The 25,883-nt window shown below is 35.5% G+C and overlaps 2 protein-coding genes across 9 annotated transcripts; one reads left to right on the top strand and one right to left on the bottom strand.

Annotated features, from left to right (window-relative positions):
- Positions 1 to 367: 367 nt before the first annotated feature.
- Positions 368 to 6,856, bottom strand: LOC7468593 (neutral ceramidase 1). The gene is made up of 10 exons (XM_024608175.2): positions 6,709 to 6,856; positions 6,209 to 6,610; positions 5,907 to 6,115; positions 4,993 to 5,337; positions 3,938 to 4,202; positions 3,572 to 3,842; positions 3,341 to 3,466; positions 2,652 to 2,715; positions 1,782 to 1,951; positions 368 to 1,080 (listed from the first exon to the last, which is right to left on the bottom strand). Exons 2-10 carry the CDS (start codon positions 6,550 to 6,552, stop codon positions 532 to 534), a joined length of 2,343 nt encoding a protein of 780 aa, XP_024463943.2. The 5' UTR covers positions 6,553 to 6,610; positions 6,709 to 6,856; the 3' UTR covers positions 368 to 531.
- Positions 6,857 to 13,521: 6,665 nt separating this feature from the next.
- LOC18102016 (chromatin modification-related protein eaf-1) lies at positions 13,522 to 25,835 on the top strand. 8 transcript variants are annotated; one of them, XR_008060120.1, is made up of 9 exons: positions 13,545 to 13,833; positions 13,977 to 14,243; positions 14,337 to 14,552; positions 14,645 to 17,911; positions 18,119 to 18,300; positions 18,383 to 18,526; positions 18,617 to 18,665; positions 20,701 to 20,821; positions 22,527 to 25,835. XR_008060120.1 is itself a non-coding variant. In XM_006378971.3 (7 exons), the coding sequence occupies exons 3-7, from the start codon at positions 14,037 to 14,039 to the stop codon at positions 18,462 to 18,464; spliced, it is 3,954 nt and encodes a 1,317-aa protein (XP_006379033.3). In that variant the 5' UTR covers positions 13,522 to 13,646; positions 13,810 to 13,833; positions 13,977 to 14,036; the 3' UTR covers positions 18,465 to 18,893. The 8 variants fall into 8 exon arrangements, 2 of the variants coding, with proteins under 2 accessions (XP_006379033.3, XP_024463901.2); XR_008060119.1 differs by having other exon boundaries at positions 20,701 to 25,835; XR_008060118.1 differs by having other exon boundaries at positions 18,383 to 18,665; positions 22,538 to 25,835.
- The last annotated feature ends 48 nt before the right edge of the window (positions 25,836 to 25,883 follow it).

The raw sequence follows: 25,883 nt of genomic DNA, 5'->3' as shown, positions 1-25,883 counted from the left end.
CTCATGGAACGACTTGCCTCCTACTTAGTAAGTTACTGATAAATGGTTTATTCATAGTTGATGAACGACCTGCACTCAATAATAACAAATATACAACGATTTCTTTTCCCTCTAGTTTATATTTATTAAAAAAAAGACATAAATAAATCCATTTTAGAGAGAATTTTGAAGTGGATTTTTTATTCCAAAATAACAACAAATAAACTATCATATTTGTAGGTTTTAATAGTCATATTTTCAAATTAAAATATTTTAATTCGATCCATGGTTATTTTTATTTATTTATTTATTTAAAGCCAGAGGATGAGTGGTGATTGCAGCATGAACAAAATAATAAATTTACCTGGTCACCAGCTTAAGAAAGGAGTAGTGGTAAACCATGTCTTTTTCTCCAGGCATTACAAAAACAGGAATTCAAAAGTTCAGCAGGAGCTGCACATGCTAGCTATCTGTCGTGCAAGTATTATACGTAAAAAAAATGAATACAAGCACACAAGTAAAGTAGGTAAATGTACATGCACGGTATGTTTTTCATGTCACAACAAAAGCACTTGATGAACCGGTGAAATGGCGAATAGAGCCTAAAAGGCTCTTTGCAGCTCCAAAATGTTTCATTCTATAGACACCAGGGTTGGCAGACTGCGGGATCCTCCATTCCATGGTTGCATGACTACGAGTACTCAGTTTTGAAGGTCTCGACCACTTGAAGAGAAGGCAGAAATCATCATCGTCATATGCTGGGAACCAGTTGTCCTTTCCTTGGAGGATCTCCACAAGGGAAAAGGTACCTTCTGTCATCAGGTCATTCCTTGGGCAAGCTGACCAGAAAACTACTTTGACTGTATCGCCTCTTTTGAAAGTGGAGTTCAGGGGTACATCAGAGCTGCAATCACCGAAATGGACACCAGGTGGGGTTGCATCCATTACAACTGGTGTAAGTAAGCTTATTTGTTTATCCAGAAGATCAGGGGGTTGTGGACCGGGCTCGACCGACTGGCCACTGGTAAGAGCAGCTGCAAGCTTCTTGAACTCCTGAATGTAGGCACTGAGAGTGTGTGGCCCAAAGAGCGTGGAGGCACCCTGAGAACAATATCGTTTAGAAGCCATAATCTAAATAAATATTCTCTATTTGTTTACCAAAAAAAAGAAATTAGGAATTGTAAAGCACAATATAAAATTATACAGATAAATGCAAGGATGGAAAGCCTTCGATGGCTTCCTTATGAGAACATCTATTTTTATTTGGGTATAGACTATCTCTTTATTCTTCATGATATTAACCACATTCAAAATCATTCCCGCAGGAAATTCAAACCCCTTTTCTTCTGATCCTTCGATAAGAAGATTCATTCTCTTCATAAAAAATAGGAGGTAAACCAATAAAAATTTATTTTTTGATTCATATCATGACCAAGCGATTATAAAGGTAAAAAATAAAACATCACAGAATTCCTAAAACAAAGCCCATGACAGTCGATTTAATCTTGCAGGTTTCCCTTTGATAATTCATAGTGATTTGGTATGGAATAATGGGTGCTGAGATCATTCAACTCCAATCATAAGGATGGTGCTTGAAAGCCTCGGACAGCTTCCAATTTAGAACCAGATGGCAACCTATTTTTGCTAATGAACCAACTGCCCGTGCGTGTCAAGCTGGCTAGTATATAGTTCTCTTAACGCCAAAACTACATATCACAGTGAACTTTTTCCTAAGAAAGAAAACTATTCACGTACTGTGTGATTAAATTATTCATGCATCTGTCATTAAACTATTCACTTACCTCATATCTCTGCATTTCGTACTCTTCAATGGTAGTCACGTACTGTGAATAGGTGTTAGTCAATCCTGCTATAACAACGTGAACATTACTGTTAAATTTTTTATTCCCACCACTCATGAGCACTGTCTTGACAGCATCTCTAAGACGCCTCCCAGCCATGGTTGTAAATTCTGTTTGAAATAATCAAGAAGAAAATTCTTGAGCTCATAAAATCATAGGTTGAAGCATTTAATCAAGGAAACAATGCACAAAGGTGCTTGGAAAGTAAATTCAACAAAAAGTTATCATCAACCAGTTAAATAGCACTCCAAATCAAAACAAAGAAAGAATGAATCCTAGCATGTTTAATGCCACAATAGTTTTCTTAGGAACAAAAGGTACAGTGATTGAAATGCAATGAAAGTGGGGAAAAAAAGATTTGGCACAGGCTGCAGTATGAAGTTTGCCTGCTTGGCGCTGGTCCCAACACAACATGAAGCTGGACTAGCCTGAAGCAAAATTTAGTTATGTATATTCCAGGGGTATTTTTTGCATAATGGAAGTTCAACCCACCATGCAACATGTCCATTTACACAAATAAGTTCATTTGAGCCGGACCAGACTATTTAATGACAAAAAGTTGGACCGTACTCAGGTTGACAGCACATCCTCCATCCCAGCCTGAGTAACAACCTTAGCAGTGTGCTCATCACCATCATTTGGTAAAAGACAAAAGGTATGATCTTAGCATGTTCTATAATCCATGGCTATAAAATATCAGCAGTTTCTCATCAATTCAACTTCAGAGCTTAGTTTGATCATAAAACATGATACTGCTAATGAAAGCATTTACCTTACAGGAAAATAAAGGAAAGAAGCAATGAAAGGTACCTCCAGGTACACTAAGGATGACTAGCTGCCCTACACGGAGAATCTGGATTGGAAGGATAGAGGGCTGCATGATCCATGAAAGAAAAGGTTGGTCAGTAGTAAAGCAACAGTGGTTCCAAAAATCATCTGCATGATAATAGTTTCACTAATAGGAATACCAAACACAAGATAAAAAAATATTATTTTTTACTCTTTCACAGCGTACATACATTAGCATTCCTAGAAGTAGAAAAATAGTACAGATAAAAGAGGCAGGCATGCCATGCCAGAAGACACCTTTAGAAAACTTCAAATCGTGAAAAAAAGAAGAAGAAGGAATGTTGAATATATGATGGAAGGAGTTGCAGTTATGTGTTCAGAATCAAGGAAACTCTACCCATTACATTATTGCTAATTGACGGGCAGTTAACTTTACCCAATCCCAGTTTTAAGTTGTTTGATGTGAGAAAGACAGGATTTGAACACTCAATCTACAGCTCTGCACATAAATTAACAGGCGGCCATTTAATTCCAAAAGAAAATGTAAGAAATAAATTAGGACTAGAACTGAAGCTAGTTACTGTTAATCAATACTATTATCTGTTCCAGATATTTAGTTACTTGATGAACTTTAGGAGTGTCAACTTGCTTAGAAACTTTTGTAAACAACCACATTCTACTAGCATAAGATGTACAAACAAGTAACTCACCGCCCAATCATATGGTTTCTTCATTTCACCAGTATCAAGCAAGATGGGCTTTGGATGCTGGCAATCAACTTGTTCCTTTCCTGGTGTTTTTATTAAGTTGCGCACCAGTCTCCAGAAGGCATTTCCCTGATTAAACATGACAACAGACAACAATCAGGAGAAAAGGGCAGTCTCTGAATATCATGACAGAATATGATAATTTAAGACATAAATATTGCAACCATAGGTCACCTTGTCATCTCCTTGCTTGAAATCAAAAGCTCCAGGTCCATCTGTTGTTCCAGCAGCAAATCCAAAACCCATTGCAGCAGGACATGTTTTTACTACCTCAGAACCTCCTCCCTGTTTGGGAAGTGTCACTTCCAGCTGGGAGAAGTCTATAAAAGAGTGGCGATAATCAACCTTTCCATTTAATTTCTCTGATGCTGTGTTGAAAAGATCCACAGCTTTTTTTAGTTGCCTCTCACCAATGATACGGGTACTTTCAAATTCATCAGGGTAACTGCCAGGTTAGGTTCAAAACACGAATTAGCATTAGCATTCCAACAGCTCAAAAAGCATGTTATAAAAAGCATTGGATAGCACAAGATTCAGTACCCTGGCCCTCGGCCATAGCACAACTCATTCTTCCCACCACAGGTACTGTGATTGAAATCACAAGGCAGTCCAGTGTCTGTACAGAAAGCTCCTAGCACATTGGGGCTAACGTCACCACAGTTTGATTGGCAAAATGCAGACACAAATCCAGGTTTGTCAGCCTGCCTGAGAGCACCCCTGACACGCCTTGCAACACTAAGAATCTTTGTTGCAGGTCGGCCAGGAGGAGACTGGAAGGATGCTGCAAGCTCCAGTAGCTTATGGTCTGCAATACACCATCAAAAGTAAATGGAAGAAGCTATTTATCCTTGTTCTATTATTCCAACCTACGGAACAAAAAGTAGGACATTTGGTGCTATGCTTCAGTTCTCAGGTCCTTCATATTCCCTGTTGCAACTGTGCAACTAGACAGCATGCTGGATCTGGTTATAAGGTATCAGATCCAACTTGCATATTCTATATTTATAAGTATTTGAAATACTTCAAGTGATCCGCTGTTATCACTTATTTTGATTTTTCTTTTGTATAAAGCATTGATTTATTTTCAATATCATCTTCACCTGATAATAAGGCAGAAATTCAGACATCCAGCAAGCACTGAGCTGGTAACAAGGTTAATTAACTGACTGGAAGCCCAAAATGTTATTATTAATTTTTTTCCAAAATAAGGAGGAAAATAAGAACCACATTAGTGCCAGAATTTAATAAACTGCTATGGTATAATGTTTTCCATCAATCATATTTGTTTTATTGTATATTTTAATCTGATTTTTTTAGCCCTTAAAGAAAATATGATTACACTGAACTATACAATTCTAAAGTCCATAAGCCTCACACATTTTTGCAGTGTCTAGAGTCAAGACACAGGCTTGTGCTGAAGATGTTGAGTTAAACCCACATGGAAGAGAATTGTGGACCTGTTTATTTGAAGACCAAAAACTCTAGCAGGTAAAATAAAGTGCTTGTCTGAAGCCATAAACCAAATAGGTTGTTAATTATTTTTTCATAAATTACTCTACCTTGACTTAAAACAAAAAAGAAGAAGAGAAACTTACGATTATCATGCAAGCCTGGGATAATATTCGAGACTCTTCGAGGGATTCCATCAGCTACACCTTCATCAGAATACAAGTTTCCAATACCACTGTGCCGAAACCAGTCTTCCATAAATCGTGCTGCTGCCCCCTTGTTATCCCCACTTATCAACGAGTTTGTGCGACTCATAGAAGTTCCATGGGTTGCAAACCAATTGAAGCTACCTACTGGACCCCACTTAGCGTCTACAAACTTCAAAAGGGTCATTTCTTTGTCAACATCATACTTGTATTTGCTGCGCTCTTCAGCAGGATTATTAAGATATGCACTGGGGCTGCGATTTACACCGGCATCTAAGATCTCTCCTGTAAGTAAGAAGACAAAACCTCTCTAAGATTATATTCAGCAATATGATCACCGCCATGGCCCTTGCCAAAAAAATGAAAGGATGCAATAACAGCTTTTGCGAAGAGACCATACAATCATGGGTGCAACATAGCACATGGTACAACTACAGAGAAAACAAGAAGAAGTAGAGGGATCCAGGTTCAATCCAGTTATTGATTAAGAGTTTAGCACAGGCTAAAATGGCATCTGATGAAGAATAAGCTCTTCAAATACAGAAGGTTGTCATTTTACCAGAATGACACAAAATTGAAAGTCAAAGATTTGTTAGATCGTTCCCAAAAACAGTCTCTATGAAAGACGACCATTGAGATAGAAATAAGCATCTAAACAATAAATTTCCAACACCAAAATGGAAACTTGTGAAACTACTGGGTGATACATTCTACGTAAAACAAAGGGCATTACACAAATCACCCATTAGCAAAAGCCAAAAGCCGAGCAAGAGCTTTTCTGGCATTTTAAATGACAGTTTGTTTTCACCCATTAGCAAATTCATAATCCACAAAAACCATACACGTTCCCTCACCCTTATTCACAAAAATCGATCCGGGTTGGAGATTTTCATGAGCTTGAATTATGCATTTCTCAATGCCATCAACAAGCGCATCGAATGATTGACGCACAAATCCAAGAGATGTCACAATATACACAACATACTGAAGATACCCCCCAGGACCAGCATGAGTATGAATGCCACTAATAGCAACATTCTTTTCAGTATAGAGGTCACCATACCTGCAATATAAACAAAAAGACACTAACTTTTAAGTTTAATAACATCAAAACATAGCTCAAACGATCATAATTTAAAAGCAGAATGAGAACTACCTTGCCTTCAACCTCTCAATAACTTTAATAGTGACAAGTTGAGAGGCCATACAAGCATCAAGATTAACAAACACAACACGGTTCCCTTGGGGCTGAGCCACAATAAAAGAACGAGCTCGCAACCTGAAGTGAATCCCAGAAGCAATCTGTTCTGTGTTAGCATAACCCATCATGTTAACATCAGCAGCTGGTCCAGTGATGTCATAGCTTCCAAGCCCAATTAAGTAGTTGGGATCAGATAACACTACTCTACCATTTAGCAGCAGCAGCAGCAAGAATACTAAAGAAATCAAGAACCAAATTGGTCTTTGAAGATAAAGATTCGAAAGAGGATAAAACTCCATCTTAACACTAACAAGAAGAATAGAAGAATAAATGATCAATCCATTCTTGTCATTTCCCCTACAAGAAAGATATATAGCGTGATCAAATCATTTACATTGTAAAAATAAAACAGGAAAAAAAAAGACATCAAGATTTGGAGAAGACAAGGAGTGTACCAGGATTTGAGAAGTGAACTTGTTAGAGTGAAAGAGGGGGCATGCGGATTGTGGATGTCTTGAAGAGAGAGATATATCCCACCTACGATTCTTATTAATGGAGTCAAAGCAAAGAACGATCGTTTCGGTTTTATCACGTTTACCTAACTTTGATAAAAATGTAAGGGTTACTTGTGATTGAATTTCAACCCTTTTTTTTTATTACATTTTAAAATTATTTTAATTTATATTAAAAAAATTTAATATTTTTTAATTATTTTATATGTTAAGGTTAAAAATAAAAAAATCATTTAATATATTTCTAAATTAAAATACTTTGAAAAGTAACTTCTATTACACTTTTAAATATCCTAAAAATACTAGATATTTTGGAATTGAGTTTCAAAGTATTTAAAAAAAATAAAAAATTAAATTAATTTTTTTATATATTTTAAAATATTTTGATATGTTGATATTAAAAATAATTTTTAATAATATATATATAATTTTAATATATTTTTAATAAAAAATATTTTAAAAAACAATGTATTTTTCGAGTTCATAAAAATTGAGTGCTACTTTCTGTTTTATAATTTTAAAGATATAGATATGTAAATATCGTGTGGGGTCATAAATAAAAGTTACGATTCATTTTCATATTTCCCATAAATAAAAATCTCTTTTCTTCTCTCTCTATTTCTATTTTTTTCAAGAGTAAAACAAGTCTTTTTTTTTTCTATTTCTATTTTGATAATCAATGAAGTGTTGGTCTAGCAGTTAAGGTATTATTATATTCCGCAAGGATAATAATACAAGTTCAATCTCCAGAAAACGTATTTATTAAGAGTGGCTGCTATGAACCTCAAACAGGACTGGTCTCATCCTTTTAAATGGTGTGAGGATAACCGGATAAAAACAAAAAAAAATTATATTTTGATAATGGTAAAAACTGCCGTCTTAAAAAAGGAATTAATAGTTTATACATCTCAAATATATTGTAGGGTTTTCGTTAGTTAGAGGATGCATAAAATGAATTTTTATCGAACTAACATGAATTGTAGATGCCTAGCCTGGTTAATTAAACAAGGAATTATTTACTATACTCAAAGATATATTATTTGATTTCACTTAAATATAAGATATATAGATAAACAAATTTAATTAACTCTGTTTAAATTAGAGAGAGAGAAAGTTTAAATATGTTTAATAAATAAGTGTATTTTTCTTTTTATTGTTAGTAGACAATAAAAATGTAGCTCAAAATCTTGACGCTTCACGTGTGTTCTTGAATGAGGATAGTGACCGACAATAGCTCCAAAAACGTACTGGGAAGGGGAAATAACACAGAAATTCAGGGCCAGCCTCGTTTCCATGACAGCCGAAAACATATTTTGGCTCTGCCTTTACGCGTAGCATGATTCTGAAATACAAAAAGGAGCTGTGTGCTAAGAAATAAGGTGATGGAGACATGATAGATCCTGTCCACCAGAGCGTGGCAGGCAAGCAGGCAGCTACGCTCGAGATGCTTTCATTCCAGATCGTCAAGGCCTTTTGTTTCTTGCTCGATGCATGATGAACAGTGGATACCTGGCGTTGTCTTGCGCTGGTTTTGAAATGATTCAAGATCTGGAATCAAAGCATTGCTGTGCCAAACTCTATTTTTCTCGTTACTTAGTAATTCTATTCATTATGAGAAGCATCAGAAAGAGACTTCTGAACTCAGAAATGTCATTTGTCAAAGAAAAAAACGAATAGAACATACCGCGTTTCCGTGAGAAGAAAAAAAAGCACCAACTTAATGATATATTTGGAAATGTGGTTGTGGTTGTTTTTTAAAGTGTTTTTTTATGCTGAAATACATTAAAATATTAAAAATATATATTTTAAGATCAGCGCATCAAAACGATCAAAAACATTAAAAAAAATTATTTTTAAACAAAAAAATTATTTTTTCTTAAAAACACTAGTCAGGTTGACCCGCGTTTCCAAACGCTTTCCAATAAACACTTAAGGGATTCCAAAAGCTTTATGATATCAGGATTTTAATTTAGTTTGAGACTTAGAACAACTAGATTGAGAAGATTAGCACTTTTTCTTGTATGGTAACTTTATTTGGTAGAATTTTATGTTATTTGTATTTATTATTTTTCTTGTATCGTTTATGTTTATGTTAATATATATCTTTTGAGCACCCTTCTTAAAAACATTTGCTATATAAATTATATATTAGTGATTTTAGAGGTTGCTATTATTTAGTTTAAATTGCTTGTAATTTTATAAAAGAAGGTAAAAGCATATAAACTCACAATAGAATAAAAACTAACCATGCATGCTTAGTATATAAAAAAAATATTAAGGAAGATGTTATTGTCAGTTATTAAACCTTTTGTCCTTAAGACTAAAGAGTTCTTTATTTGATACAAACCATCTTCGTGCAAATAGTCTCTTATAATCCCAACAATTTAATTTTTAAATGATATACTTTCTTTGAAAGTCTAAAAATCAAAGAAATAATTGAACTCAGTATCTCTCTCTAATAAAAGGTTATTGTTCAAATTGACCAGTCATGAGAAAAAAAATGCAAAATTAGTTTACAATAAACACATTCCTGACTTCGATACGCATGAGTTATGGTTGTCAAAATCGCAAGTTGACTCGTAAAATCATACGATTTTACGAGTCAACATGTATATATTGTATAAAATCGGGTTAAAAACTTGAAATCATTTAAAATCGGTCAAACTCGATAAATCAGCCAAACCGGTCAAACTCGTGTAAAATAAAGTTAAAAACTCGAAATCAATCAAACTTGATAAAATTGATCAAACTCATTCAAAATGCGTAACGGCACGACTCAAGGGAATGTGGCTTAAGCCCAAGTCTGCTTCACCTAAAGCTTATTCCCTCTGAAGGTTTGGTACTTTGCAATCCCATTTTTAACAACCAAGTTTTTAATATATACTATGCAAGAAAATCTTGTATTTAATATATGATAAGGGATTTTGAGTTTTATAAAATATATTATCTAATGGTTTTTTTAATTAAGATCAATTTTTAATAAGGTATAATTTATTTTAATTATATTAATGTTTTATGTTAAAGTAATTTTGTCAAAAAATAATTTCTAATAAAGTTTTAACTTTAAAATGAGTTAACTTCATTTTTTTTTATTTGACATGAAATGTGTCTATTAGCCAGTTTTATTGATTAATCATATTTGTTGATCATTTTTTCTTACCTATGTGGCCATAATTTCAGGTTTTTGGATCATAGATGCCAATTGAATTAGATTCATTCTGCTAATCACCATTTAAAATACCAGTACGTCCTCTTCGGCCTTTTTATTTTAGTTTAATGTGGGTGTCTGGGTCAGTTTGCGCGTACCTCGACTAATCCCACGGATCCTGAAGTTAACGACCATGTAAGCTTCCAGTGGCTATTATATGAGCAACCACATAGCTCGAACCTGAGATTATAGGAAGAACAAACCTCTTGATTCCAAGTTTTTACCACTGTAGCACCACCTACAAAAAAAGTTAAAACAATGGCCATGTACGGATCTCAACGGTTCCATGTTCTTGCCATCGCTGTTATACTCCATATCATCCTATTGCGCAAAGCTCCCAGTGAAAGAAAGGAGGATCAAAGAGCTGGAGCTGTTGGGACGATCCTGTTAAGCCCTTTCTTTCGATGGTATTTCCCTTGTGCTCCCTATACCTGCACTGACTTTAACCCAAGAAAAACGCCATCACCGAGCAGAATATGTTCTCCTTTTCACCGAGCAGAATCTAGTCTGTTAGGGTTTTGAATTTATTTCCTTCAAAGAGTTCAATCCTCCTGCCTTTACAGGAAAACTGCAGCAAACATCTTGAAGAGTGAAGCCTTTACAGATTCTGCTCACCTGAAGTTGCTTCCTTCTCTTTGCGAGGCCCAAATGCCAATAAATCGGATATTTTGAAGATACTGGTATTATGTTAATTTTTCTACATTCAATAGATTTCATTTTGCTCATAAACGCACCAAATGAACTGGAGCTAGATGTAAGTGCCCCTGGTGAAGATATCTTGGCTGCATGTGAACCTGTTCAGGTGAGCTTTGATATTTTATATAAGATGTTTTTTTTACGTGTTTTAGAATTTGGATATAAAAAAAATTGGTTGAAAATTGAGTATTTTGACAAAAAAAAATAAAATTATGGATTGAATTTCTAGTGACCCTCTAATTGCCTGAAATGAGGTCAATAAATGACGTGTTGCTTACTTATTTTTTTTCAAAAAAAACCCTCTTGAAAAAAAAAACTCAGCCTATATATATAGGGTCGGGTTGAATGGCTCACGCACCTATGTTTTTTTTAAGCCTAAGGGCATTGGGTTTTTTTTGGTCCATTGATTTTTTATCATTTTTTTCTTTTAAATTTATCATTTAATTATAAGTTTGTATTAGATTTTTTATTAAATGCTTTTTAATAGAATATGATTTAGTTTACTTAGTTTATAAATAATATGAACTTAATAGATACCGACCCGAACAAATAAATATTTTTTTATGGTTACTTTGCTTGATTGTCAATGAACATTGTATGATTATTATCAAAACCAATTCAAAACTCACTTGAACCTAATATGAAATATATATTTATATTATATAAATATATTAGTCGAACATCTAGATTTTTTTAGTACAACATAATATATACATATTTTAATATTGATATGAAACCACACATATTAACACATATGTGTGTGTGTAATATTTATAATTTTATATACACACACTTCAAATATATATATATATTATTTTTTATTAGATAATAAATAATAGTTAGATGATTTGATAATCATATAAATACCGAAACCCGATTGATAGTTTATGAATACCTAAAATTTTAACTAATAGGTAACAAATAAGGTATAAGTGTCAATAAATCTAACTCGTAGATATTTATTGCCATCCCTATTCAACATTTTATTTTGATTTATTTTTTTGTTAAATTTAATGCACTTTCTTTTGTTATTTTTTTGCTCATGTTCTATTATTTTGATTTTTTTTATTGCCTTTATTTTCAAGTATGATCACTTAATATTTTGTGAATAAGATTTTTACTTTATTTTTTTGGGGTTTGTTTTTTTACTGGGCTACCGCTAAACTTATGACTAAGGTCATGTATTTCAAATATTAACACATGTTGACCCTTATTTTTATTTTAGGTTCTTTACTGGATTTGTTTTATTTTTTTCAATCTCATTTTTTAATATTTAATTTATTTGGAATTGATTTTCATTTTTTTTTATTTTTTTTTCTATGAGGTTATCTCAGTTTAGTATCCAGGATTGCATGGTTAATTAACCCATGTCGACTAGGATATTTTTTTCTATTTATTTTTTTAATTTCAATTTGTTTTAGTTTTGCCCATTGACATCAAATTATTTGATAATTAAACTTTCAATTTACTTTTTATAGATTTTACATACTAACATGGATGGATTTAAATTATTTTTTTATTTGCTATTTTTTATATATATTATAAAATTACATGGGTTTATTAAACCAGCTAAAATTAATTACTCAAATCTTATTTTTTTAATAAAAAAACACTTGCATAATCTTCATTTTTTTAAATAAAAAATAAACCGGCCAACTACGATCAATCATCTAGGTTAACCTAATCACCGTTGCTTGAAAAACAGCAATCAGGAAAACCAAGTACTATCGTCTCCCTCCACGAACATTTTATCATCCAATGTGTCTTTCCTTCAAGTCTGAGAATATGTTATTTTTTTTCTATATCATTGAAAAGATCAATAATTATAATTTTACCCTGGAGTTATCAATTACCTTTTCAAACAAGAAATTTCATATATATATATATATATGATGGATATTGTATTAAAATAATAATTTGTCCGTACTTCATTAGTCTGAATGAAATTATTAGTTTCTATTTGAAAAATATAAGTTGAAGATTGAGATTTACAAAAGTACATGATACAAATAATTTTCAACCATACATTATATTTTTTTTAAAATTTTATTCAATAGCTTTCATGCATGTATTTATTTTTATTATCGTAGATTAAATAAAAAAATTTATCTACAAAATAAAGTTATTAAATACGACAATATTCATTACTCGTATTGCAAAATCAAATATTTTAATATATATTTATCTTTTAATTTTTAAGTTTAGCCTTTAGTTATTATTAATATTTTTTTATAATTATTAATACATACAATTATTAATTTATTTAATTAAATATATGTATTAGGTTTTTGATTTACTATTAGGATTTTTTTAGTACATTGAAAAAATCTACATACTTATCTTTTATATTTAAAAAATATTTATCCAACTCATGACGAGCTAAGTTAGATAGTTATTCGAAAACTATATTTACTAATAATGTTACCCAAATTCTTTGATATATCATAAATTGAAGGTTTTATTTTTATTTTTTAATTTTTCTATCACAAAAGGAATGAACAAAGAATTATAGTAGAATTAAGATTTGTATTTTTCTTTATCTTTAATGACTTGTCCCAACATGTTCTTCCTAGTTCTTTGCTTGAAATATATTAAAAATATTTTATTTTGCTTGTTTTTATATTCTATATCTATATAGTGTTGTTAAGCAAGCTATTATAAAACATAAAATATGGATAAAAAATTAAGAATAAAATACTGAAAATATCAAATGATATGAGTGTTATATTTGGAAAAGGCATTTACAAAATAAAAATATAAAGTCTAAATTTATGGGTTTTTCGTTAAAAAACACAAAATCAATATTAGTTAAACCCCAAAAACGACGTCGTGTAGCATAGCAGAAGACCAAACATATGCCAGTCGGTCTCTTCTCGTCTTTCTATTTTCTTTTTCACTAGCACGCTCATGCATAGACTGTTAGGCATATATTTTGTTTTTTCAAGGCTGCTTCTTCACACTTCAATCAATCAGAAAGGTTCGTCTCCTTCTGGAACAATCTGTTTTCAAGAATCTATGCTCTCTCTCTTTCCCTTTTATGCTTACTATGCCTTCGATTTCGCCTTAAATTTACACCCACTTTTCAATTGAAACCCTAATGCTTTCCATTTCTGATTTCTCTACCAAATAATCTTTTCTAGGGTTATCTAATCTGCGAGACTCAGGTACGTCGCGGGTTCTTACTCCACTGGTGCAATTCTTTATGGTTATTGAGAAAAATTGGAAACCGATTTTTTATTGTCTAGGTTAATTTTTTTTTTAAAACATGATTGTTTGAAATGAGAAATTGTATTGCTTGTATTGTTAGGGTTGGATAGATTGATGTTGTTTGGGAGTCGAAGAAGCAAAGATTGATTGATACTTTACAATGGGATTTGATAATGAGTGCATACCTAACATTCAATCTCTTTCTGGAGAGTATTTTTGTCCCGTTTGTCGCCTTCTTGTGTACCCAAATGAAGCATTACAATCACAATGCACTCACTTGTACTGCAAACCCTGTTTGACATATGTCGTCAGCACTACCCGAGCCTGCCCCTATGACGGCTACCTTGTGACAGAAGCAGATTCCAAGGTTTTTCCTTGCCTATCATGGTAGTGAATCTAATTGCAGGGCCAGTGGTGTTATGTACATGCTAATGTATTTTTTTTACATTGCTTACTGCAGCCTCTTATTGAATCGAACAATGTACTTGCTGAAACCATTGGCAAGATAACTGTCCATTGTTTATATCATAGGAGTGGGTGCCCCTGGCAGGGTCCTCTGTCTGAGTGCACATCTCATTGCTCGGGATGTGCCTTTGGTAATTCTCCTGTAGTTTGCAACAGGTGTGGAATTCAAATTGTGCATAGTCAAGTGCAGGAACATGCTCAAAATTGTCCAGTGAGTGCAAGAAATTTTTTATTTAGGACTTAAGTGTGGAGTTGCTCTGTACTTTTGTTATATTGGTTTATATTCTTATTGTTCAATGACAGGGTGTGCAGCCTCAAGCGCAACCTGCTGAGGGTGCCCAAGATGCAACAAGCACAGGCGCACCAACTACTGGTGATCAGGCTCAGGCTGCCATTCAAACAGGAACAACAACTCCCCAGGCTCAAACTTCTATGACCTCAACTCCTGGAAAAGATACCACCCAACAAATCAACGCAACTACCCAGGCCCAGACTGCAGTACAGGCTGCGGTGCCCACTGCAGAACAGTGGTATCAACAGCAACAGCAATATCAGCAGTACTACCAGCAGTATCCTGGATATGACCCGTATCAACAGCATTATCAGCAGTACTATCCATATCAACAGCAAGCAGTTTCACAATACCAGCAACCACAGGTGAGCATGCATGCTCAAGTCCCCCAACCCCAGCTGCAGACCCAACCTCAACCTCAAGTACCCGTTGCTGCTCAACCTCAGAACCAGGTACAAGTGAATCCACAGCAACAAACTCACCTTACAGTTCAGCAACAATCTCTGACCCAACTGCAGGCACATCCACCAGCCCATGGCTATCCACCTCCTCAGGCTCAATCCAATCCACAACCCCACCCTATTCAGCCTCTTCCACAGCACGTGCCTCAATATCAGCATCCTCAATTGCAGGTGCAGCATCCACAGCCCCAAATTCAGGCACAGACTAATTCTCAGCTTCACCCTCAAAAGCATCCTGTTCCTCAACCCCATGTACAAGCTCAGCCACAAACACTCCAGCCCCTTCCACAATCCCTGGCTTCTCAGCCCAGCCAGACTGTTAATCCTAATCTCCAGACCCAGCCTCAGCATTCTTCAGTCAATGCAGTGACAGGCCATCATTCTTATCAACAGCCCCAGATTCACCAACAAATGCAGACAGGAGCCCTAAAACACTCTCAAGGTGGACCTCAACCTCATTCACAACAGCCTGTTCAAATGCAGAGTCAGTTCCCTCAACAATCATCTTTATGGCCTCAGCCACAATATCATGCTGCAGTTCAAAACCTGCAGCAACCAGGTTTGCTGCCTTCACAAGGTCAAGTCCCAAACATTCCTCCTGCACTACAACAGCCAATTCATTCTCATGCACATCAACCTGGACTTCCTGTTCAACAACGTCCTGGTATGCAGCCAACTCCGCAACCAATGCATCAGCAATATGCACAGCACCAGCAGCCTTTTTCTGGGCAACCATGGGGTGCAGTTCACAATCAAGCACATCAGCAAGGTCCTTATGTGCAGCAGCAGCAGCAGCAGCTGCATCCACTGACTCAACTACGCCCCCAAGGATTACCCCAGTCATTCCAGCAACCTTCTCATGCCTATCCACATCCCCAGCAAAATGTTCTATTACCGCATGGTGCACATCCCCATCAAGCTAAAAGTCTTGCAGTAGGGCCTGGATTACCTGCACAGTCATATCCACAATCTGCCTCTGGTATGCAGGTCAGGTCGATTCAGATTGGTGCGAACCAGCAATCTGGAAATATTCTTAAGACAAATAACCAAGTTGAATTATCTTCTGACCAACAATCAGGGGTTAGTTCTAGACAAAGGCAAGGTGATATTGAGAAAGGTGCAGAAGGTGAGTTGTCTGCTCAAAAAACTATTAAAAAGGAATTAAATGATTTGGATGCTGGTCTTGCAGCTGATGCAAGTGAGATGAAAACCATAAAATCTGAAAGCGACTTGAAGCAAGTGGATGACAAAAATAAACCCACAGGTGAAGCTAAGGATGTTCCAGAATCACTTGCAGCAGCAAATGGAGAGTCTTCAATTAAGCAGGTGAAAGAAGAGCATAGAGATGGTGCTGATGAGCAAAATGATGTTTCTAATGCTGACCACGAAAAGGTGGAGCTCTCTGTTTCAGAACACAAGGATGGTCCTCTGCTGGAAACTGCCCCGTCTCACCTTGAAGAACAAATTATGAAATTGCAGAAGGACAAAACTCCGACTTATCAAAGTTTTGGAGGCTTTCCTCCAAATGGTCACGTGCAATCTCAATCAGTTTCAGCTGTTGACCAGGGAAAGCTAGAGCCTCTTCCAATTCATCACGGGCCCTCTGCTGCTCAACAAAGGCCTGTTGGACCTTCATTGGTGCAAGCATCTCCTCTTGGACCTCCACATCACATGCAATTGCCTGGGCATCCTCCAACTCAACATGGGCGTTTAGGTCCTGGACATGTACCAAGTCATTATGGTCCTCCTCAAGGGGCCTATCCTCATGCACCCGCACCCCCATCTCAAGGTGAGCGAACTCCTTCACATGTCCATGAAGCCACCATGTTTGCAAATCAGAGGCCGAAATATCCAGATGGTAGACAAGGCACGTACTCAAATGTGGTGGGAATGAATGGGGCCCAAGGCCCTAATTCAGATAGGTTCAGCTCTTTACCAGATGAGCATTTGAATCCCTTTCCACGTGGCCCAGCACATCACAATGTTCATCAAGGAGAGTTTGAAGAAGATCTGAAGCATTTCCCCAGGCCCTCTCATTTGGACACCGAACCTGTTCCAAAATCTAGTAGTCACTTTCCCTCATCCAGACCTCTTGATAGGGGTCCTCGTGGTTTTGGTGTGGACGGAGCACCAAGACCTCTTGACAAGGGATCCCATGGTTTTAATTATGATTCAGGGTTGAACATGGAACCACTGGGTGGCTCTGCTCCTCCAAGATTCTTTCCTCCCTATCATCATGATAAAGCATTGCATCCCAGTGATGCGGAAGTATCATTAGGTTATCATGACAGTCTAGCAGGCCGATCTGATTTTGCTCGAACTCGTCCTGGTTTTCTTGGGCCCCCTATTCCTGGATATGATCACCGTCATATGGATAATTTGGCACCAAGAAGTCCAGTTAGGGATTACCCTGGCATGCCTACACGGAGATTTGGTGCCCTTCCAGGCCTAGATGATATTGATGGCAGAGATCCACACCGATTTGGTGATAAATTTTCTAGTTCTCTTCGTGATAGTAGGTTTCCAGTTTTTCCTAGCCATTTGCGCAGGGGTGAGCTTGAGGGTCCTGGTAATTTGCACATGGGTGAGCATTTGAGTGGTGATTTGATGGGACATGATGGTCGGCCTGCCCATTTGCGGAGGGGTGAACATTTGGGTCCTCGTAACCTGCCTAGTCATTTGTGGGTGGGAGAGCCAGGTAACTTTGGTGCTTTCCCTGGTCATGCACGAATGGGAGAATTGGCTGGGCCAGGGAACTTCTATCATCATCAACTTGGTGAGCCTGGATTTAGAAGCAGCTTTGGTGGAAACTATGCAGTGAGTACTAGTTCTTTAATTTTATATTGTTAAAATATTATCTGGTTAATTTGTTTTTTAAGGATTTATTTGAAAACATCATTGCAACCTTTCGATATGGATAGGCAAGGTAAGAGCATGTGTATCCTAATTGAATTGGCTTCATAAAGTTCTGCATTTTACATTCATTATTTATATTTATTTGTTTTTTTACTTTTGTATTCTTAGGGCGACTTGCAGTTTTTTGATAATTCTAGAAAGAGAAAACCAAGCATGGGATGGTGTCGTATATGTAAAGTTGACTGCGAAACAGTTGAAGCCCTGGACTTGCATTCACAAACGAGGGAGCACCAAAAGATGGCTCTAGATATGGTTGTAACCATCAAACAGAATGCAAAGAAGCATAAATCGTAAGTTTGTTCCACCAATATATTCTCAGGTTTTATTTGCCAGAAACTTCTGTTACTATTGTTTTTATGCTTTATTTTGTAGAACTCCCAGTCATCATTCCTCACTTGAAGATAAAAGCAAGTCAAGGAATGCAAGTTTCGAGGGACGTGGGAATAAACATTAACTCATGATGGGGCCTGGCAATTGAATCGCATTGGTCTTGTTGCAGTTGAATTTGTTCCTTTGGTAATTTGAACTTGGCAACATTGGTGATTCAACCTTCCATTGCCCATTTCCTGCATTTCCCAATGGTTTATGCCAGTTTTGTCAATTCAGGTTGCTGTCTTGTTAAAAGGAGAGTTTTCGGACCTGAAGTTCAGTGGCAGTTAAGTTTGTTGGTTTTCGATATTGAAATCTTCATTTTAGAACTGGGCTAGTTTTATGTTAACATTTGCTTTATCTAGTTTTTTTTATAGTTAAAAGTCCGTTTGATCTTATTGGTTCATTGTGAATGTGTTGCTTCCTTTAGTTTTTTGAAATGGAATTTTTAGGATGTTTTGAATTGTACCTCTAATCTTTATAATCCCAGAATATTAAGTGAATCTTGGTGCTATTTGCTCATTTCATAACTCTACTCAACGAAGTCTAGAGCTCAACTAAATTGGTTCCTTAACTGTGGTTGTGGTACTGAAACCTGTAGTGTCTAACTTGTGCTTTTGGAATCAAACCTGCAATAGATTGCTTGTAGAACCCAACTTCTTTTGAGGAACAACAGTAGCGCTGTTACCATCTCCTTGTTTGGAGATGAGGTTTTCTTCCTAGTCTAAAGTTCTGGGTTTTAGGTAGTTTTTGATGACGCATGCAATTGGATTGAACTCAAATCCTGTAGCCTCAACTCTTTTGATAGGGAATTGCCACTCTGCTGAACTTCTCTTAAGATGACAGTAAAATTACAATAGGTTGTTTATTCAAACTTCTTTTGTTAATGGCACTAGTTAGACATGTGACATCCCTTATTTGGATTAATAGAATCTCTTAGTATTGAAATTTTAAGACATAAGAAAGTTTTGATGCTTATATCTAATGAAATTTTGATCAAGCACTTAATAACTTCTTTAGGATTGCAATAGTTTCTTATCAAATTTTAAGATAATTCTGGATGGTTTTCGTCACTCGGATCAAATTTTTTCGGAGCGGCCAGCTCAAAGAGATGATCATTTTATAGAATGACAATTGTAATTAATCAAATTCTAGCTTTTTCCTCATTATGTTAATTTATGTCATGTCATGTTCTAAAGACATCCCTACTTGTCCACATTATGTTAATTTCTTGGCCAACTGGCTCATTTAACCTTTTTCCTTCAATATATATTTTTTCCATCTTTAAATGTCTATATCAGTGAACTTGGAACTTCATTAGGTGCAGCAAAGGAGATTGTTTCTTATGTCATATCGAAATTGGAACTGCATAACAATACTCAACAATTTGATTGTGCCATTCAATTTCTGATTGATGTGGTTCATCAATCTTTATGGTGGCCATGCATGATTATGTTTTACTTTTACTTTATGTTGGAATGTTGCGAATCTTTCCACTTCATTCTTAATGTTCAAAGAATAAAGCTTGGAAATTATACATTAAGAATAGTAATTCACTGCCAATTTTTGCTACCGATTGCAGCAAAATTTTATAAGATGAAAGTATCTTCTGCCTGAATAAAATTCTTAAAGTTTTGAGGGAATTGAGGTGGATTTGGAAATTCTTAGCAAATTTAGGAATTGAACTCAGTGTTATGAGGTTTGTAGGCAAGTCCAGAACCAAGTTTTGTTTCATAGTTTGTGTTATCTGAGAAGATTTGCACACTGTTCTCTTGGAAGCTGACTTATTGGAAGCAACTATGAGGAGAGAGTATTTAATTAAGAAGAGCCTGGCTGATTTATGAAGTATACTGATAGTCATACATGAATTGCTAATAAAGGAAGCTATAGCTGTGCTGTGTGGAGATAACTACATATTTTTGGTACTTGAATTGTGTGATGGTTTCTTGGTTAGAAGATAGCGAGATTAAGCTCCATTTTCTTAAGTGAAGACTGCCTACTAAGTGCTGTTTTTCTCTCCCTTTCTTGGTTGGTTTCAACTACATCTTGAATATCTGACTGTTAGCACCTTCAATAAGGATAATATATTCCATCGACCATGCTATTAGAGATTCCATTTCTTCTAACTGGTGACTCCAATACATTTCTTAACAGATTTTATGTTTTATTGATTGAAAATGCTACTTTCCAGTAGCTTGCTTCATTGCTGAAATTATAGTAGCTGATTATTTTGGTAGCATGAGGCACTGCATAATGCTGCCACAATTCATTGACTCTGATAGTGTTGATTTTTATTTTCTGGTGAATTTTTTTTATAATAGATATTTTCAATTCGGCCTGTCTTTTTGGGTGAAGCCTACAACAAAAAGACTGAAAGTTCAGCGGAAAGGTTTACCCAGTCGTCTTTTTTAGATGTGGTGAGGTTATGTTCATCCAACAGATGTAAGTCACGAACTTTTGCTTGTTAGTATTGATGATTTGAATTTTCTTTATTACCGAAGTAGAATATTTTTGTGTAGATTTTTCACCCTCTTAATGATCAAGCATTTGATTGCTGAAAATGACTAGGATAGGCATACTAATCTTAGGAAACTAAGAGGCTTGAAAATGACTAGGATCAAGTATAAATTGGCTAGCTGATATTAGAAAACTAAGAGGCTTCTAGAATAGCTTTCTTATCTTGGTCGGCTGATTTCTCTATTATCCTCTAAGTATCTTTGGCATTCCTTATCTGTGGGGTGGGGGGTGGGGTGATGAATCCTTTGTATAGTACCTTTCCATTTTTCTGTAGTTTTTAAAACATAATATGTTGGACTTGAGAACTTTGAATAATTTGCTGCACATATGAAGGTACTAGTTTAAAGGAAATCGCATATGAGGGTGCTAGTTTAAAGGAAATCATGAAACATGATCGACACTCCTTGACATGGAAAGAATTAATACAAAATATTGGGGGTTAGAAGAAAAATAAAAATGAATCTCAATTGTAAATGGATATTTCAAATAGGATTTGTGTCATATATGAAGTCAGGCTGCTACGGTTATAATGGCTTAAGCACTAGCTTAGTATATTTTAGGATAGAGAGGATGGGCATTATGCAACTCTTAAACAAAGCTTATAACGTTGACTGCATTGTACAAAAGAAGAGAAAAACAAAGGAATAAAAAGAAAAATATGTGGTTTGCCTGGGTTGGACATGATGAAATTATTGTCATCTGCTATCTGGGGAAGAGGGTTTACTACTCCTCTGGCTTTGTGTATTTTTGGTGAGACTGGCTGGACTATACTCTGTATTCTATAGTATACATTTAGAGCAGAAGCTGCTATTTTCTGCACTTGCAGTATGATGAGACATGCCATGTTAAGTAAAGTACGCTGTTTAATTATACTTTATAAAGCCTTTGTCAAGGATCATAAACCAAATTTGTTTCTCTAGGTTTATGAGTGTTCAACTGCACTCTGTAAAATACATGTTGGAAGTTGTAGGCTTAGAATATGTGCTCGGAGAAACTATATCAACTGCTTCATAGTTTATTGGTACACCATCAGTGTTTAAATTGATGCCGTGGAACACACAAGCAAGGTTTTCACTGGTATATAATTTCTGAAAAAAAGAAGCAAATAAGGAACTACACAAACCTCCCCCTCAAACTACTGCCTGGTCAAACTAATTAGGTTGAAATAAATTGTGGTTGTGCCATTCATAATCTGCCACAGCATGGGTTGCTGCAAATTTAGACACGCATTAAAGGAACACACTCATAAATTGTGGTCTTAAATGCTAAAGAAAGTGAGATACAGAAAATTTAGACCCAAATATTATAATATCAACAAAATCATTGATGTTTGCTTCAGATTCGTCCTCTTGATAGACAATTAAGTGGTCATAACCTGGTCTCTTATTGTTAGCTACTAGTTGAAATGTTGCCAAAGTAATTGAAGAATGCTGATTTCATGTAAAACATCTAAACTTACTTAATATTCAAGATCACTGCATGGACACAATTCAAAACACTAAGTTATTGTGACTCATTCAGTTGATAATAATTTTGGTTCATTTATGCAATTGTGATTCTTTTATGGACCTTTTATGCTTTATGAACTCTTATCATCTCTTATAACAAAAAAATGGTGCTTTACTCAAAGCAATGCCGCAGCCTTTTCACTAGGAGACATCCTCTGGACTTCAAACCTGCTTCTTCATCTGTTTCACCAGGTTTGTGGTTTTTATTCCTGAAGATTCTGAGAATTTTCCACTCAAATAATGAATCCTGTCTGGTCGTTTTTCTTCATTTGTAACATCGGGGTTGTACTGGCAATCTTTCTACCTGATGCTTAGGTATTGATCATCATGTGGACTTCTTTATTGGATAGAAAAGTGTTTTAATTCTTCAAACTAGGACACAAAGCTCACATCAATGGACGACATCATATTGAATAGCTATGCTAGACAGATACTAGCTGCTGTCATCTAGGTCATTGTTGTCAAATTTTCGATTAACTAATCCCTTGAACATTGGTTTGGGTGTTATGTCATATTTTGCCTGCTAGATAAGGTTAAAAAATGAAGAAGAAATATTAAAGAGTAAATTTTCAGGGGTAAATGTAATGGTGTTTTGGTTAAGTGCTTAGGGATGAACACGATTTGAATTTTGAGGGGCAACCCTGTATAATTGTAGGTCAATATCACATCCAGTTTTGGGGTGAAATGCAGGCTCCCTTAACTTTTTTCCTCTCCCTGTTTATACCATGGTGAACAAGCGTGAATGCTACTAGGACAATTCCCTACCCCCCCTGTATACACAAACGTAGGTTGGAATCTTACCAATTGAATTAGAAAAGAAGGTTTAGAAGAAATGGTTGTCAATAAAGCAAAATGTCATGAAGGTAAAAGATATATGTTGTGTTGGTGACTTGGTGTATGAGAATTGGTGATGATTGATAAGTTAGTGTGCTCAGTACCATAACATAAACGTTGTCAGCAGTTGGTGTCAGACACATGCTCTTAGATTAAGCATGCTTCAATGGAGAACAGAATCTGTAACTAATGCACTTTATAGATGATGTTGGGGAAAATAATGCATTTGTGAAGATGCAATGCTTGGTGTCCAAAAAAAAACAGGGTTGATGAATGGTTAAGAAGATACCTTTCATCAAAACAAACCTGCTGCTGGGCCTGAGAATACCAAAGTAGGAGCAACACAAGAAAAAGAAAGTGCTAGTAGCTGAAAATGCTATAGGAGATGTGAATCTTTACTTTTTACAGTTCGAATATAATCTCTTTCTCCCACTTAACAGTAACATTATGCAAAAAATAGACAATTGGTGGCCTTAACATGCAGATTAATTGTAAGCTGTTCAAGCTATTTGATGCTAAGAACTTTACTTTATTGGCATATTACTGTCGTTTGGCCGTAACATGCAGATTAAATGTTCCATCAATTTTTTAATAGAAATTATCCACTAGTGTTGTGCTGTATCCTTTAGCAAGTACTATGTTTTGATTTATCTGTGCCACTCTTCTAATGGATATTAATTGGACCAATGCATCCATAAATAATATATTATATGTGGTTCTGTGATTTCTTGACACTTTCAGGATGAACAAAAAATCTAAAACTGGAAATTCATTTATTACAAGTCAACAGATTTGTCGTCAATATAAAATTGAGTTATATACCTTAGAAATTTAAATGAGATTTAAGATGATAATGATGATATTGGGCAGTATCTTCTGTGTATGTCTGATGTACACTTCTGTTATGAACTCATCAAGCAACGATTCCAAAGTTTACACTTTTTATACAGGGCTGTGATTCAATAATATGTTGAAAGCTGTTTCCTTTTAAGTCCACCTTGCTAGTTAACTTGTGGAGCGTATCTAGCATTTTCATTTTGTTTCTAATTTGGTAGTGGATTGCATCTTATTTGCTAGTTAACTTGTGGAGCGTATCTAGCATTTTCATTTTGTTTCTTATTTGGTAGTGGATTGCATCTTATTTGTCAGTTAACTTGTGGAGGGTATCTAGCATTTTCATTTCAATTATCTGTCTTGTGGAGGGTATCTAGCATTTTCATTTCAATTATCTGTGATGTTTTATGCTTTATTCATCAGTTAGTTGACATCAATGTGGTACCACCATTACGTGATCTTGTGTTTGAAGGGGAAAAAAAAGTGAGAGTTAACAATAATACCTTTTGGTATTACCTCTTAAGAAGCTCCAGTCAAAACCTAGAATAATGGATCTATGTTCATTCTCTTTCTACAAAGCAAAATCAAATGTAATATTTTTATGATGTTTTGATGCAAAATTTATAATGGTCTCAATTCCCTTTCTCCACAACATGGCTTTGAAGTCCACTTGGGTGAACAATGTTGTAAAATGTTGAGACACAACTGCTATCAAATACAATCGAAATGGTTTCTTCCGGCGATTTAAGCTGTTTCAATTTCTGCATGGAGTAGTCATTTGCATGAACAAATCAATCTCCTTTACATTAGTGTGGGATTTATGGCGGGTTACTGGGAGAAAGTTGAATAATATGAGAGGATGCTTGTAGACTTTGGATAATTTTCAGGAAACGTTTCTTATGAAGTTACCGGGATAAGAAAAGAGTCGAATCACGATTCTCTGAACACTAGATTTAACAGAAGATAGCATGTAGGCAGGCAGGCCCTCGTTACCTGAATTTAATGAATGTTTATGTTGTCTCTGTGGGTCTTGATACTGTTGGATGCTCCCACCCCTGAGAGTTAATTGTTAGGCGATGGGAATTTCTTTTTAAACTTCAAAATCACATTTCTTGCCGAGAATACATGGCCAAGGAATTGCATGCATCTTCGGAGAGTGATCATAATGGCCTATCATCAAGTATGAACCCAGCGTCTGGATTGCTGTCTAAAGGCGCAGTACGGAAGAAAAAAAGAAACAGAGTGTACAAGGTGGTGCTAGGAATATGCGGCCCCTCAGTTGGGCTTTGGGTTATCATTTATTAATGCTTGCTGCCTTTTCCCTTTCTTTTCGGGTCTTTCTTCATAATGTCTCAATAATCTATTGTGGAACTTCGGTTCTAATCCATGGAGCTAACCCTGCATCATCAAGTGTGCTTGTCTATGCAAGGAACAAGGGACACGGCCTCTTCCGGGAAAAGAAGCTTTTTCTAGTGGCGGTTTACTTTCTCTGGGGTTTTCCTATACACCCTCACCTTTCCATTAAAGCTTCAGTTGTTTTACGTGGAATATAATCTTTATCTCGCTTTTAAGTGGCATATACCAGGGAATTGAGGCTTAATTTTTTTATTTTGTATTGCTGAAAAATGTTAGCTTTGTACTGATACTGTCATGGGTTGAAATATGATATAGGAACTGTACTATTCTGCTTCGAACCTAATAACTGGAGATTCTGTTCATTCTCATTATAAAAAGAAAATCGGAGATTCTGTTTAGCTACCAAATTTAGTGTTAATTTTAACTTGGTCCTTGTAGCTTAAAACAATTAACTA

Source organism: Populus trichocarpa, chromosome 9, assembly GCF_000002775.5.
Source record: "Populus trichocarpa isolate Nisqually-1 chromosome 9, P.trichocarpa_v4.1, whole genome shotgun sequence".
Classification (NCBI taxonomy): domain Eukaryota; kingdom Viridiplantae; phylum Streptophyta; class Magnoliopsida; order Malpighiales; family Salicaceae; genus Populus; species Populus trichocarpa.
The sequence above is the reverse complement of the archived record's forward strand: the minus strand, read 5'-3'. Positions and strand labels throughout refer to the sequence as shown.